Source organism: Gallinula chloropus (assembly GCF_964237585.1).
Source record: "Gallinula chloropus genome assembly, chromosome: 3".
Lineage (NCBI taxonomy): Eukaryota > Metazoa > Chordata > Aves > Gruiformes > Rallidae > Gallinula > Gallinula chloropus.
Window position 1 is genome coordinate 89601739 of NC_140087.1, and position 16520 is coordinate 89618258.

General features: G+C 38.7%; 1 protein-coding gene across 1 annotated transcript in view; it reads left to right on the top strand.

Moving 5' to 3' along the window:
- The window catches only part of COL12A1 (collagen type XII alpha 1 chain), a gene marked incomplete at both ends in the record, with an annotated part of 98799 nt that overhangs the window by 14133 nt on the left and 68146 nt on the right, over nucleotides 1-16520 (top strand). Inside the window, 3 exons of the mRNA XM_084262139.1 lie at nucleotides 1253-1525; nucleotides 3906-4178; nucleotides 5109-5381. Coding sequence (XP_084118265.1) covers nucleotides 1253-1525; nucleotides 3906-4178; nucleotides 5109-5381 — 819 coding nt within the window. The remainder of the gene's footprint in view (nucleotides 1-1252; nucleotides 1526-3905; nucleotides 4179-5108; nucleotides 5382-16520) is intronic.

The window sequence follows — 16520 nt, forward strand, 5'->3', positions numbered from 1 at the left end:
TGTACAAATGATAATTTTGATAACCAGGGATTTGTTTCTCATACTCAAACATATTAAAAGCAATGAGGGAAATTAATGGTGATGTGGAGATGAAAAAGTATCCCTCCTAGGTGGCTAGAAAGCTATTGAAATGTGTGTCTATCTGAAATGATCATAGTGGGTGTGCTCTCCTTTTATACTCACTGTCTTCAGTAAAATAATTATTTCCTAGGGCCATTCTTTAGCTGTCCAAAATCAGGTAGCTAGTCTAAGATGATCTAGAATTTCAAAGACAATGGTGAAATGCTGACACCTCCAGAGGGTGATTTGATTAATTTTTAGGGTAAAATAAATGGCTCTCTGAAACGGGTTTAGACAAATCAATTTGAGACAGCAGATGCTAAGTGACAATAATCTCAATCTAACTGTAAAGACTAAAATGAAGTAGCACATGAAGGTTTTCATGTGCATCCAAATTTGGTGAGCTTGGATAATGTTTAATATTTAAAAACAAATCTGAATGACTGACTTTTGGTCAGCTTAAGATACTCACTATTAGTTGCACCCTTGGTGTCACTACCTATGTTTAGTAAACACTAACCTTGAATAGTCCCCAGTATTGAAAACCCCACTGTCTTTAAAAATAAGCCTTTTGTTTCAGGATAGCTTTGAGGAACAAACCAGCAAAGCACCCTTTGTTTTAGAGGGCTCAAGCAGTCTTAACATCCTCACTGTTAGGCTGAGTAGGCCAACCAAAACAAGCCCAGGATGTCAGGTTTGTGTTCGTGCCTCATGTCAAATTCCTTGTTTCCCCTTTGACTCAATTCCTGAAAAAATACTGGGATTTATTTTGTCCTATTTCTAATCTAAATCTGAAAAAAAACCCAAGCATTCTTAGTTCTTACTGAGAGCGTAATGTTATTCGTGTTCATGAGATTTATGAAAGAGGGCACCCAACTTGATCATCAGATTCCAACTTAAATTTTCCTAAGTACATTGTTTTAGATGAGGTGTTCTCATCTGATCTAGAAATCACTGAGTCGGTGCTTCTATTCATTGTCATGTGATTTGAGACAACCTAGATGTGATCTTCATGAAATTTGATAGCTATAAGCAAGTACAGAAATCAAATGCTGTTGTGTGTCCAAGAAAATACCTGTTCGGTTAGAATAAATCAAATTGTTGTGACACATTTTTAATTTATTTTGGAGATTTGGTGTTAAGAACTATTCTAGCAAATATACTTCATCTGTGCATTTTTATTTCCATACAGCTTACGTACCTGCCAAAAATATGGTGTTTTCTGATGTAACATCTGACAGTTTCAAAGTGAGCTGGTCTCCAGCTGGATCTGAGGTTTTGTCCTATCTCATTAAATATAAAGTAGCAGTTGGTGGAGATGAATTCATTGTTTCAGTACCAGCTTCAAGTACCAGCACAGATCTTACCAACTTGCTACCTGAAACTACTTATGCAGTCAGTGTGATTTCTGAATATGAAGATGGTGATGGCCCTCCCTTGGATGGAGAGGAAACCACTTTAGAAGGTAAGTTCCCTATAAATCTTGACTCAAGAGAGTCATATATTCAAGTAAGAATTTGCTTTTAGATAATGGGTGTACGTAGAACAGCCAGCCAAGGTTGAGAAGCTGTACCAGTATGCAGGATGAGAATAAACATTTTTGTCTCTCAATGCATTTAGTAAAGATAAAACTCCAATCATATGCCAACATTAAATTATTAGGATTGAATTTGATTTTCCCTGGAAGTTGGATGGATGCTGGGTTTGTCTTTAGCAGCCTATTTCTGCATGGTGTGTTGTTAATTAATTCCTTGACATGTATTATCTTAATATACACTTAAATTGGATTTTATGATCACTGTAGGTCCCTTCCAACGTTTCTATTCTATTTAATACATATGACTCTGATGCAGGAGTACTTCGTGACTGATACTTTCAAAGTCAGGCATGTACCTATGTATTTTTCTGTGTCTGAATCTAAGGTTTATAGAAATTCTGGTTTATATACCATAGGCTTAAAGAGGGTTGAGCTTTCAGTCGGCTGTTTCTCATCAGAATTTCATGGGTCTGATCCAATAACTCTTACTGATTCAAAACTTCCACTGATGTCATTGTGAGTTTATGTGATCAGTGGCTGTAAATTTAAGTGTGGTAGCTGTACTTTTTCCTGATAGAGTTGCCATGATGCATTTCCATTGATTTAGAAGAATGACAGTAGATTTGACTTTGCATTCCAGTAGTTGAATACTCAGTTTAGTCTAAATCATGCTTTGAAAAACATTGACCCACTCTTTTCCATTATTCCATGCTGTCATAGGTGACCTTTGGTGCCATAAATGCATCCAAGGGAGCAAATGAAACAGCATGGAAATTTAACTCCTCTTTCCTCTTAGGATTGATAGACATGCACATTTATAAAATAGCTTAGTTTGGAAGATACAGGTTTCACTGTTGGTCTCCATATTTCCATGACTGCACCAGTGAGATCGTTTTGGCCACACATAACTTTCCCTTAGGAAAACAGACAAACTCTTGGCTGATAGAATATGTAGCTGGCGAACCTAAGGAACAGGAGAAGGAATTGCTTTAATAAAAGCAATTAGCATTCCCACGTTGAGACTGATACTGCCTTAAATAATTAGCATCTTGATCTGATGAAATCTGTCTGAGAAGACAGACTTATTCTGCAATCATGTAAACATCAGCAGCTCTCCATGCAGATCTAGATAAGAATTTGGGCCAGAGAGCTTTCTTGGCAACTAACTTTGATTTCAGGCTTTTAAAGAATTTAAAATTGAGTATTGTGCTTCTGATTAGTAGAAAACAAGTTTGTTTATTTAAAACTGGGATTGTGAATTGCTCCACTCTTCAGAGGTCTCCAATTAAACACATTGAAGAACAATGCTTTTGGCACACAATATTCCAGTTGAAATCTACTTTAGATAGTAAACAGTAAAAGCTGAAAACTTTTTTTGCCTAAATGACGATGCTCCATACTGCTAGGCAACTTGCAATACAGTAGATCTTAATGCATGTTGGAAGAGTTAATTCCTTCTTTGGTGTGCCCACTGAGTTCATATGAAATGGCCTGAGCTGCTGCATCTTTGCCAAGGAGCAGGCTAGGTTAAATGTTTCACAACAGTTTTACCTTAATTTCTGAGATAAAAAAATATTTCTTGTTTTTGAGAACTTAACTCAGAGGCATTTTCTAAACATTAAATGCAACTCATATTGCCAATTGTGAAAATTTAACTTAATTGTTTTTGTGTTTTGTTATTTTTTTTTTCTTTTTCCTGTTGCATTTACCTTGGTCAATTCTTTAAAATAGATGAGCTGCCTGTGTGTAGTCAGGTGTATCTGACTCTCTCCAAGTGGAGGTGATGCAGAAGCACACGGCCACAGCAAAGAAACCTGTACAATTTTTTGTGTTAAGAAATTTCCATCCCAGTATGCCCAAATTTCCCTTACACATTTCAGTTTTACTGTTACCACTAAACACAGTCAGATTGTCTCTGCCCAGAGAGGTTGTGGAGTCTGCTTCTCTAGAGATGTTGAAGAACTGCCTGGATGTGATCCTGTGCAACCTGCTGTAGGTGATCTTACTTTAGCAGGGGTGTTGGACTAGATGATCTCCAGAAGTCCTTCCCACTGTCTACCATTCTGCAAAGTATCAGAAGTGGCTGTATAAACTGGGATTAATGTAACAAAGTTGTCTCCAGAAGTACATTATTGAATGTAACCCTGAATTTTTAGAAGTGACTAATGGTTTGTGTACTTTAAAACAGTGGGAGGGCAATATAAGCTGTTGTTTTGGTAAACTGGATAAGCGAAGGGAATAGCTTCAGTTCAGATGTTTCTTGATTAAAAGCAAATACTTATAAATTATATGTGTATGTTTTTTGTAGTTAAAGGTGCTCCTCGAAACTTAAGGATAACAGATGAAACTACTGATAGCTTTGTAGTTGGCTGGACGCCAGCTCCAGGAAATGTTCTACGGTACAGGCTTGTATATAGACCACTTACTGGAGGAGAAAGGAGACAAGTGACTGTCTCAGCAAATGACAGATCAACTATTCTGCAGAACTTGATCCAAGATACAAGATATGAAGTATCTGTTATCCCTGAGTATCAGTCTGGACCTGGGAATTCACTGAATGGATATGCAAAAACTGATGAAGGTACATGATCAATGCTGTGAATGTAGTAAGCTCAAGAAGAACTCCCTTCAAGCTGACAGATTCATAATAAAAAAGAAGAGCTTATGTTGGCCATATGTATCATCCCAGGTGAACAGGGAATTATAAAATTACTCAAGTATACTTGAGAGGATATTTGAGATAATATAGTTTACCAAAATTGTAATGTTTCATTTTAAAATACAGTCTGTTGCACCTGCAACACTTAATTTTCCAAGGTAACTTGGGTGAAGAATCTACCTATATGTTTAATTAATTGTCTTCATGATTCTCCATGTTGTCAGTGATACAAATGATATTTCTTCTCAACAAAATCAGACCCTGTTTGCACTTTGTTCTGAATGGCTAGCAAGGAATGAATGAAACATTTAATTTACCAAAGTTATCATGGTAGCCTTAACTTGTATGAAAAAGTGAGATCCTTGGGTATCCTGCCATATTAAATGAGATCCAAAGAGTAGAGATACAGAATTAATATCTTGATCACTGGTGAGACTTTGCTGAGATTCTAAATATTAGAATCCAGAAAAACCGTAATAAAAAATAAAGCTGTAGGAAGCCATAATGTGTTAATTTCACATTTCATTGGTGATCTGTGGACAGATCACCATAGTTGTTGGCATTTTGAAATTGAGTTACTGTGTATTCAGGTGCTACTATGTATCAGTGTTCCAGGATTGAGCCCATTTTAATTGAAAAAGTAGGAGCAAAAACTTTATTGGGCATTTTGCCTAAGGAGGATGGGGATGGAATTGTACAATCCTGATTACAGTAAAGTTATATTGTAGCAACGCTAGTGCAGGCTATTCAGGAATTGTTTTTTCATCGAGTCCTATGTTAAAGTAACCTAAAAGATAAACCAATAAATGAAGCTTGCTTCAACTTGTTTTCAACATCTTTTGCCATGTGCAGTCCGAGGACATCCAAGAAACTTGAGAGTTTCTGATGCCACAACGTCAACAATGAAGCTGTCTTGGAGTGCTGCTCCTGGCAAAGTGCAGCAGTACTTTATAACTTACACTCCTGTGGCAGGAGGTGAAACTAAGGAAGTGACTGTGAAAGGTGACACTACCTCTAAAGTGCTGAAAGGCTTAGACCAAGCCACTAGGTATGCATTGACTGTGTCTGCCTTGTATGCCTCTGGAGCAGGAGAGGCCCTTTCTGGAGAGGGAGAAACTCTTGAAGGTAAGAATTTATTGTTTCTGTACAGTCATGCATTAATTTAATAGATGTTTTCAGTGTCTTAAAGTGTACTGTCTTCCTGAGTTTTATGTAAATATGTGAAAGAAAAATAAGCATAAAGACATTCTCCTAATTTATAGGGATTTTCCAAACCTACTGTCCATCAGTGAAAACTGTGGGGTCAAATCATTGCTTGTGGAGGGGACTCTGGGTCTCTTAAAAGATATTGCCTAAAGCACCAACCACAACTGACTGTACTTCCACACCAGCCTCAGTGAAATGTGCTGCCTTGTAATTCTCAGCTTCTAAGAACTTTTAGTGGCAGATTGTTCTTATGAATTTATGCAGTTAAGATCTGCATTTGAAAATTTGCAGGTTTCTACTGTACTGAGACTGAAAGATGTTCAGGCACCATTTTTGCACTAGAGAAGCAACATCTAGTCTAGGCATAGGAATAATGATTCATATCCTGTTTTTAACTAATAGGAGTAAGAACATGGAGCTGAGCATTCACAGAATGCTGGCAAAAGCATAATGTAGAGCCAAAAACTTTCTTATAAGGAGGGGAGGCTGCTCTTGCTCTGCCTTTGAGTGGAGAATTTCCCAGACTTCTTTGTGAGCATTCTCAGTGTCATCTGCTAATTGTCAGAGGATAGGGAAAGCTGCCTCCTAGGCCATGAAAGGAAGTGTGACTGTGCTCTGAGCTGGCCAGGTATGTGTTGCTAAAGTCTGGCACTGCAGCTGTGTAGGCACAGCTCTTGAAAACATCTTACAGATGAGTTATGTGAAATTAAAGTTTGTCCATTGATGTTAATGGAGTTATAGTAGGGATATAATTGGCTCTCAGTTTCTCCATCAGTTTAACTTTTTGTTTATGACATAAGTTAGGAAACAAACCAAAACCCAAAAAAATATATTGGAAACCATTAAAAAAAAAAAATCAGTTTCAGTGATTTGCCAATGTGCTGAGTTCATCCCACTAAAATTTAGGCACTTGAACACTGCAGTTTGCAGGATGAATTCTCTAGGTTTCTTCTGTGATTGATGAAGAAAGGCAGATAGCTCAAGAAGACAGATAGTCCATCTGAGGTCTCGTTTTTCCTTCAAAGGAACATTTCTTTGTCCATTGACTATAGAAGGAGGAACCAATCCACTGCCTGCCCTGCTGCTTAAGTCTCAGACAATGATCCAGTCCCCCTACTTAGACTGAGACAGGGTGCAGCCTCCTGAGAATCTGGCACCTTGCAATTCATGTTGAAAGTTCCCCATCTCACTTGCTTTCACTACCAGTGCAGGATCAAAAATACTCATTATGTAGGAGAAAAGAACCTGTTGTTGGCCCAGAACACTGCTGAGATCCAGGTAAAGGACAACAGGTAGCAGTATTCTGCCTATGTCCTACAGAAAAGCCGAAGGTGATCAGGGTTTAAGGAACTTCCCTGTTGGTGGTGGTGCTGCTTCCTTTTCTATAGTATTCTACTAGGTCTAATACTGTTTTGGGGGTAAGAGGGAGCATGGAGATACAGGCCTTAGTGTGGGAGAGTTTGAATTCACATCTCCACATCCCAGCAGTTTTACAAGGCTGTAGTATATGCTGGGCAAGTCTTCCTTTCATTGAACCTGAGCCGCTATACATGCATGAACACAAATTTTTCTCTCAGAACAAGAGCAGACTGGATCACAAGTGGTGAGAGGTGCCTGACATCCCTGCTTGTTTCTGTGCTGCCAGTGGAGAAAGTAACTCCTCAGTCTTTATAAATCTTCATAGTCCTCTGTCTCTCTGTTAAACAGACTGAATTGTCCACTTCCATAAGGAGATGCCTCAAATTTCAGTGCAGGGATGACCAAGTTAATGGTTTACATTGGTAAAGTTATTCATTGAATATCTTGAATTGGTCATGCCCCACCTGGAGTATTGTGTCCAGTTCTGGGCTCCCTGGTATAAACAAGACAGGGATCTCCTGGAAAGAGTCCAGTGGAGGGCTACAAAGATGATTAAGGGCCTGGAGCATCTCCCCTACAAGGAAAGGCTGAGTGAGCTGGGGGTGTTCTGCCTAGAGAAAGGAAGACTAAGAGGAGATCTGATTAATGTTTATAAGTATCTTAAGTGTGAGACACAGGGGGAAATAGCCAGCATCTTTCCAATGGTCTGTGGGGACAGGACAAGGGGCAATGGCTGCAAGTTGGAGCACAAGAAGTTCCGCAACAACATGTGGAAGAACTTTTTCATGGTGAGGTTAACAAATCACTGGAGCTGGCTGTCCAGGGGGGTTGTGCAGTCTCCATCTCCAGAGATATTCAAGACCTGTCTGGATGCCTACCTGTGCAATATGAGTTAGGGAACCTGCTTTGGCAGAGGGGTTGGACTCGATGATCTCTGGAGATCCCTTCCAACCCTTACAATTCTGTCATCTTTGTAGTAGACCTTTATTAACATGGAGATCTGGGGAGATCAAGTGTATTTCAAATTCATAAAATAAGTTTAACTCTTTACCCTATCATCAAACTTAAGCAATAGAAAAATAATCTTCTAGACCTTCAGTTAGAACACATTCTAAATAGAGAGAACAGTGAATGAGAGACAGCAGAATCAAAAAGATGAAGTCATCAGAAAACAAGAATTCAGCCTCAGTTAGAGACTATCTTGTCCTTTTAGTGCTCCAACATTACATGTGGTCTCTGATTCTTATTTGGACTTTATGTAGTGATACATGGTCAGTAAGAGGAAAAACATTCTGAAAATTGTTTAAAAAATCATTTTAAAGAATAGTTAACTATAGGTCAGGAATGTTTTTATATAGAGTTTAGAATGGATGTTACACTAAAACGTGCAACACAGAAGCATTCCTGTGAGAGGTTTTACTTCAAGCAACTGAATTAAAATCTTAAGTAAAAAAATTCTGTGACAGATTTTATCTTGGAATAAATATGAACAAATGAGCATCCTGTCACAACTGATTTACTTTTTATTCAGTTCCTCAGCTGGGAGAAAAACAAATTAAAAATTGCTTTTACCATTTTGATGGGTATAGCTTTGTGACACAAATGCATGTCCTTTGAAGATTCAGCTGGATTTGGAAATCTTATCAGGGTGCACTGCAGAACACATTACTGTTTGTATTAAAGCTATTAATTTTTTATTGGTTAGATAAAACATTAGTAAGAGCATATACAGGTGTCAGCATTACTGGGTGATCAAATGTGGTGAGTCGACGCTGGCTGGAGTCCATGTGCCCACCAAAGCCACTCTATCACTCGCCTCCTTAGTCAGAGAGGGGAGAGAAAACATTATGAAAGGCTTGTGGGTCGAGATGAGGACAGAGAGATATTCACCACTTACTGTCATGGGCAAAACAGACTTGATATACGGAAAATAAATTATTTAATTTATTAACAATCAAATCAAAGCAGGATGATGAGAAATAAAACCAAATATTAAAAAAACCCCTTCCTTCCCCTTCCTTCCCCTTCCTGGGTTAAACTTTACCGCCTCCCTGAGAACAGTGCAGGAACAGAGGTAATGTGAATCACAGTCAGTTCATGGTGTATTGTCTCTGCCACTCCCTCCCCCTCAGGGGGCTGACACCTCACTCTTCCCCTGCTCCAGTGTGGGGTCCTTCTCATAGAGGAGAACTTTTCATGAACTTTTCATGAACTCTTCAACCATGGATCTTTCCACTGGCTGTAGTTCTTCACAAACTGCTTCAGTGTGGGTCTCTTCCATGGAGTGCAGACCTTCAGGACCAGACTGCTCCAGTGTGAGTCCCCCACAGGGTCGCAAGTTCCCCCAGCAGACCTGCTCCAGCATGGACATCTCTCTGTACAGGTCCTGCAAGGAGTCTGCTCCATCATGGGCTTCCCATGGGGTCACAGCCTCCTTTGGGCATCTACCTGCTCCAACGTGGGGCCCTCCATGGGCTGCAGGTGGATATCTGTTCTACCCTTAACCTCTGTGGGTTGCAAGGGGGACATTCTCACCATTGTCTTCTCCACGGGCTGTAGGGGAATCTCTGCTTTTGTGTCTGGAGCACCTCCTCCCCCTCTTTCCTCACTGACCTTGATGTCTGCAGAGTTGTTCTTCTCACATATTCTTTCTCCTCTCCTTGGTTGCAATTGCTGTTGTGCAGTAACTTGTTCCCCCTAAATATGTCATCACAGAGGCACTACCACTGTTGCTGATGAGCTCAACCTTTGCCAGTGCTGGGTCCATCTTGGAGCCCTCTGGTATTGGCTCTGTTGGAGCAGGGGAAGCTTCTAGCAGCTTCTCACAGAAGTCATTGCTGCATCCCCCCACAGCTACCAAAACCTTGTCATGCAAAGTCAATGCATCAAAGGTAAAGAATAGAATGCAATATCTTTTTGCATAGCATCAGAGGCCTAAATCATACTGTTTCCTCAAGGAGCATTCACCATGTATTTCAATCATCAGCATATCTGCAGTTTTATGGGATAATAAAAATATTTGAATTAGTCTAAAAGTCTTTGGACATGGTCCATAGATATTTTAAAGACTCTGACTAATGGTATGAAATGTTCTCAAAATGTCTGTTGAAGTACATGTAAGATGATATTTCATTGTATGGTACTGTCTTGCCTCATTGAAGGATAAAAAGACAAAACCTTTGAGGAAAAACAATTAAGAATAAAGGGGTTACAATGTTGGAATGGAAAGGTAACATTCAAACTTCAAAGCTTACTATAGAGGTTTACTTGAAAAAAAGAAGTCTGGCTGCCTGTGAAGCTAAAATAAATTTGATTTAGCTCATCTGAAAAGTTACAAAGGTCAGTGAAGTGAATACTTGACTAATTAATAGCTGAAATAACTTGTCTGAGTGAGGCTTGGAATGGGACAGATCTCAACTCCTGGAGAAATAAACTTATCAACAGTAATGACAAAAAAGCTGTGAAAGAAAGAATAAAAAAGTGTTTAGTATTTCAGTTAGTTTTTCCATGAGCAATAGTGTCTGAGAAACAAAACAGTGTGGTACGTGTTGTTCATTGCCAGCAGCACTGAAGGACTGAGCACTTAAGTATCAGAAATCCCAGTGGGGCTTACTTGATGTCTTCACCATATGAATTCTCACCAAACCTATTCAGTCAGTGGTGCGATTGGTGCTGGCCACTTCAGCTCATCGTCACATAAAGAGCTAGGCTTGAGATTGCCTTTCAAACTGGGGCAGTATTAGCTTGTGGTATTGATATGTAGTGTAAGAGAAATATGTTTGCATGTAATGAGCATTTTAGCACTAATAGGAAAAGTTAAAGAGGAGCTGGATACAGTAGCTTCTCCACCTATTGTATAGTCAAGTGTCAGGAAATGAAAAATCCAAGCTCTGAGATGTTTATGGAATTTTACTGAGTCACTAAGTGGTCCCCTGTGACTAAGGGTGCAGACAAACATTCTTACTGCCCTCAGTAATGATTTATTTTGCTCTGCATGTAGTAGAAGTCACATGGGTAGTTACTGTATCTCAGTTGCAAGGGTAGCCTTCAGCAGAGAGAGAAAAACTGGTAATTTTTTAGACCACTCTAACATTATTTGCAAGAGCATGCCTGTACAGATATTCACTGAAGGTCCTTCAGTTGTGTACGCTATCTCTAAAGTGTTTTGGAGCAGTTACAAATTGCTCTTGGAAGTTCCTCCTCTTCCTCTGCTTTGCTCTGCACAGTGGTTTTTCAGTGTTCTGAAGTGACTTGTTTGGTTCAGGATACTCAGGAAAATCAATCCGTGCAAACCCAGCAATCATTCTGTGTACTTGATACCATTTATCAGCTGGGTAATCCCTGCTTCTCCTTTTGCTTTTCCTTTTGGTAAGTATATGCTTGCCTGCATTGTTTCTCCACATAAAACAGAGAGGGCAAATACTCCCCCCAGTAACTGTAGATAATCTCTTCTGTAAACTGTTTGCATACCTACCTGGTTCAGCCCAAAGATAAACACATGCCAGAGGATCAGAATTTTATTCACTGTTCACAGACAATATGGAATAAAGAGTTTAGCAAATGAGTAATCAGAAAATTGCTGAGGGTGCTGTTCCAGATCATTCAGGTAATTGTTATTTAGGGAGAATATGTTCACTTTTTTTCCCCTGTGGTTGTGGGAAAAGGGAAGCAATGTTTTTGTCCCTCTATTGAAGGAGCATTCTTTTCTTCTTCAGCAATCCAGCTTGTAGGAAATTTATATTTCTCTGATCTTTTATACAGCTTCTTTCAGTCACTGGCTGATTTTGTCAGCAGTCACAAAGTACCATCCAGAGGTCAGAGTTCTGAACCTTTATATTTCATACTGCATTAAACATAACTGCACATGCAAAATATGTGCTGCAGAAACCTCAACACTTCTCTCACCTTCAAAAGTGTGTGGTGATCCATCACTAGGCAGCTTTGGTTGGAGCCCTTCTGTAAAGGTGCTGTGGAAAAGTTTTCCTCAGACATATTTTGGTGGTTGTGATTCCCCTCAGCTCACACAACGTTGTTGAAACTACTAAAGTAAATGAAATCAGTGCAGGCTGCTGTTTGCCATGTGTTGGAACAAGGCTTGTTACAGCTCAGGGAACTAAACAAATTACAGTGGAAGGTTGTGTTTGATGATACACAATACAGATTAAAGAACAAGCCAAGAAACAGCCACAGGAGTGCCTTAGGGAAAGGTCTCCCTCTTATCCCTAAACAAACAACTTAGCTTTCCATTTTTTTTGGGAGATCATAGGTGGGGCATAGAGAGTGGGGGGTTCTGTCTCTTCTTTCAGGTAACAAGCAATAGGACAAGGATAAACAGTTTCAAATTGTATGGTAAGGAGATTCGGCTATATATCAGGAAGAACTTCTTTACTGAAAGGGTAGTCAAGGAACAGGCTGCCCAGGGAAGTGGTGGAGTCACCATCCCTGGAGGTATTTGAAAGGTGTGTAGATGTTGTGCTTGGAGACGTGGTCTAGAGGAGGACTAGGGAGGGTTAGGCTGTGGTTGGACTAGATGATCTTAAAGGTCTCTTCCAACCTAAATGATTCTATGATTCTATATGATCTTACCCAAGTCATTGTACACAAGAAATAAAATAGAATGATAAACATGGTGAGGGTGGCGCGTGTAAAGGCAACAGGCAGCGAGCAGTTTGTGAGACCTACTGTTTTTCAAATCTTTTTTTTTTTAAATAAGACAGGTAGTTGTATGTCTGGCAAGAGTTTGATTTTCTGCTGAGACATGCTGTCAGGTGAAACCAACATACTGTACATTAGCTGTTAAATAGATTAATTTTCATAATTTGCAATTGTTTCGAAGAGAAACAAATCAATTGCTAGTTTAAGCAATCTACACTGAAATGTTTAATCCTAACGAACATCTGAAATTGTTTGAAAGCTGGAGTGTCCTTTTGCTGGCAGATATATATTTTTCAGAACAGCTTTAAGAATATTTCAGTTACTGACTCTAAGCAGGGGAGTAATTACACTTTTAAGTATGAATTTCATTCAGTGGTCAGATTCCCATCTCACTTGCACTGAGAAATTTCAAAGTATATGCATTTATATCAGTGAAGTTCTTAGGCTAAAAACACTGTTGATGTAAATGGATATAGTCCTTTTGAAATAAATGAAACTGCTAGTCTACATTAGCAGAGATGTCAAACAATTTCATTTCTTACCTTTATATGTTTTAGAACAAATAACAAGAGGTGTAAAATATTAAGGACGTAAATTTGAGAGATAATTATATCATAGTCTTTTGCCCTGTAGAAAGATAATCTTTATGTTTCAGTGATAAAGGGCCCAATTCTTCAATCCTGTTTGATGGGTGGGTAGTTGTACTGTCAGAATTGGTCTGTACTAAAGCAAGATATTAAAGAAAGTTGTCTTGACTGAATGACTTTCCAGGTTTAAGTTATTTCTGTTGCACACATTTCTTAGACCTTAGGTTTGGGGATTTTGGAAGCATATCTTTTTTTGGTCAAAAAATGGTTAATAGTTTCCTGGTAAATAAATTATTTATTTTCTTTGGTCAGAAAAGGGCTAAGAGTCCTTTGGTAAACAAATTATTTCTTTTTGCTGTTTCTATGGTAACATAATAATGCTTTAGAAATGAATGACCTCCTACAGGCATAACAGTACAAATTCAAGTGACATTTTCTTACAATGAGGTTTTTAGCGTATCACAGGGACTTTACGCAATGTTCAGACTGTGTAGTGCTGCTTCCGTCCTGACAGAAACAAGGACTCAGTGTCCTCAGGAGACTTAATGCTGTTTCATGCATTTTTAAAATCATACATTCCAAGATTTTTAAGTCTGACATTTGAAATTGACTTTTGATAATCTGTGGGAAATTATTTTAGTTTTATATAGGAAATTAAAAAAATAATATATATTTAGTTAACACAGGGGAAGGTTGAATAATAAAAATGTATTTCTAGGCAATGAGAGTAGTGTTAACTGATTGACTGTTGGAAAAGACAGATGAAATATTAAAGGTAGTAGGTATGAATTCAAGCTGGTGTTATCCTAGAGCAGGGACTCAGAAGGGCTCTAGCCAAAGTCCGTCTGTTTTGTGTCAGAACTCTCCTGGTTTGCATCTTCTTATTGTTCTGCGTTCCCCCTAGTGAAAGAGGAAGAAACCTGCTCTAACAGGGTCAAGGGAGCCTTCCCTTCATGTAGCAAGTCCTTGACTTTCCCCTGTACCATGTCCACATCCTGCCTCTACGTGCCTGAGGGCTTATACTCCAGGAATAAACAGCTACTTTGCAGCTCGGAGGGAAGGATATCAGCCACCCAATGTGGATGCCTCCTCCAATGCTGAAGAGAACTTGACCATTAACAGTAAAACTGTAAAGTAATTCTGCTTCCATCTCATCTGATGCATGCACTCGGATCTTTGGCTGCAGCGACCTGGCCTGCTGACTTAATGGGATAGTTCTGATGTGTTGTAAACAAAGCAGGACTCAGACCATACATCTTTTGTGTATGTCTCTGTAAGAGAAGGCTCATTTACTGAGTTGATTCTGACCTTTTAGGAGGCTGGCTTAGATCAATCCTATGTTTAAGTTAAATGAAACATGGATCTGCATGAAATTTACCACTGTGGGTTGATTTTGAAAGCTTTTTTTAAGATCATATACAGAAAACTGCCCAAACTTTGGACCCAAACTGCAAGTGCAACTCCCAATGAAATCAAGTGGAGTTGTGTAAATGTTTCTGAGGGGAAAGGCTATTTGAATAAGGCCATTTCATTCTTATGAATGTCAACATTTTAATTTTAGCTGATTCACAGTCTTGTGTTCAGTAACAACAATGATTGCTGGAGAGCTGTGGGAAGTGAGCCAAGTGGACACAGGGAAACAGCTTTAACATTATATTGTGTGTCTGGCATACTATAGTGGAAAAAACTTAATGTGGAAACTGGACATTGCTGAAGCCCAGAGCTGTGTGTAAAGGCACCTGACTGCAAGTTACCAAGTTAATTTCTGAGAGTGTGTCCACACTGAGCAATGGTAGAGCTGTACAAGGGGCTGTAGGCAAACCACAGCTCTGACCTAAAGACTGATGAAGAGAATCTGAAACTGGTGACTGGCTTGCTCACCCAGACAGGGGTTTGTCCTGTCCATGTGAGCACGGTTTAAACCAGCAGGCAAGGAGAATGTGTACAGCATTTTTGAACACATGGACCAAAGAACACAATGACTTCTTAGATGTTACAGTTGTAGGGTTATTTTTATTATGTGTGTGTGAAATATAAGCAAGACAGTTAGGTGTTTTGGTTCAATCCAAAGGAAAAATATCTCATAGGTTTAATTGTATGTTTGCTACTCACTACGTTATGCCAGTATTATCATGGAGCATAAATGTGTTGTGATTGAGTGTAGTGGTTTCAATAATACTTGATGGAAGCCTAATAATTTAAGAGTTACAGTTCTACTACATCTTAAACACAGCTGCTCCCCTAATACAAAAACACTTGTGGGAGATGCAGTGAGGCAGAAAATAGCTGTCAATGAACTTCTACCTCACACATAAGGTGCAAATCAAGTTAGTGTGTTATGTTAAAGAAATGTTCAGTGTAACATAAAAAGTCTAATTTCCCTTACTAGGTAAGTTGTCTTGTCAGCAGTTTCCAACTATTTGAAGTAAAAATTTTCCATTTAGTTCTAGTGGTTTGGTAGGAATCCCAGTCCTTTTCCCCTCTCTTACCTTGCCTTATAAAAAAGACATTTAGTTCCAAAGGGTATTTCTTTCAGAACCAACATATTACAGTAACTGGTGTTCATTACAGTCAATTCCAAACAAATTATTTCCCTCTGTTATTTAACGACCTCAATAATGACTTAATCAATAATGGTTTTAAATATGTAGTTATTTTTGCAGTGTGTCCAACATATATCATTAGCTGTAGTGTCCAAGAGTAGACTTGCAAAAAATTGTGCTGTGGTAGCAGATACTTTAATACTGAAATCATGTTGTGGCAGAGCCATGTTTTAAAGTAGCCAAAATAAAGTGAGTTGTATATTTATATTACATTAAAATATGGAAAGAAAGGTTTTTATTGTGAGACATCTGTGCATTCTATCAAGTTAAGTTTTCCATATTTTTTCCATTTGGATTACCTTAATATTTTTTATTGTATGAAAAAGCCAAGATTTGGGAGTAGAAGCTTAAGACCAGACAGAAAAAATTGGTGTAATTTACTTTTGAAAGCAAATCTTTTTTTCAGGCTTCCAGGAAAGTTGATCTTTGGAGTTTGGTGTCTACCCTGGCTTTCACTTAATGCAGTCACTGAATTCAGTGAGACTGCATGAAGCATGAGCTGAATCAAGCCTTTTCACTATAGCTTTTTCTCTATATAGAACCGCTGTTGTGAAATAATTAAAAAGTGAACTGTATCTTAACTTTTTTTTGAAAGAGAAGATGCCATAAATTGTGATGATTAAAAACATGAGGCTAAAAATTATCTTGAAGAGTAAAATTTTAAGAACTGATGCAGAATTAGGGTGAGAAAAGAATTGCCTCCAGAAGGGCATGAGATCTCCCAAGACTGAGCTAAAATCAGAAAACCACCACAACACAAAGGAATTCTATTGCATGCTCTGTTAGCTATATTTGCGAGTTAGCTTCATGACTGGAGTGGTACCCTCTGGTTCTGTAATCTCTGTAGCTGATGA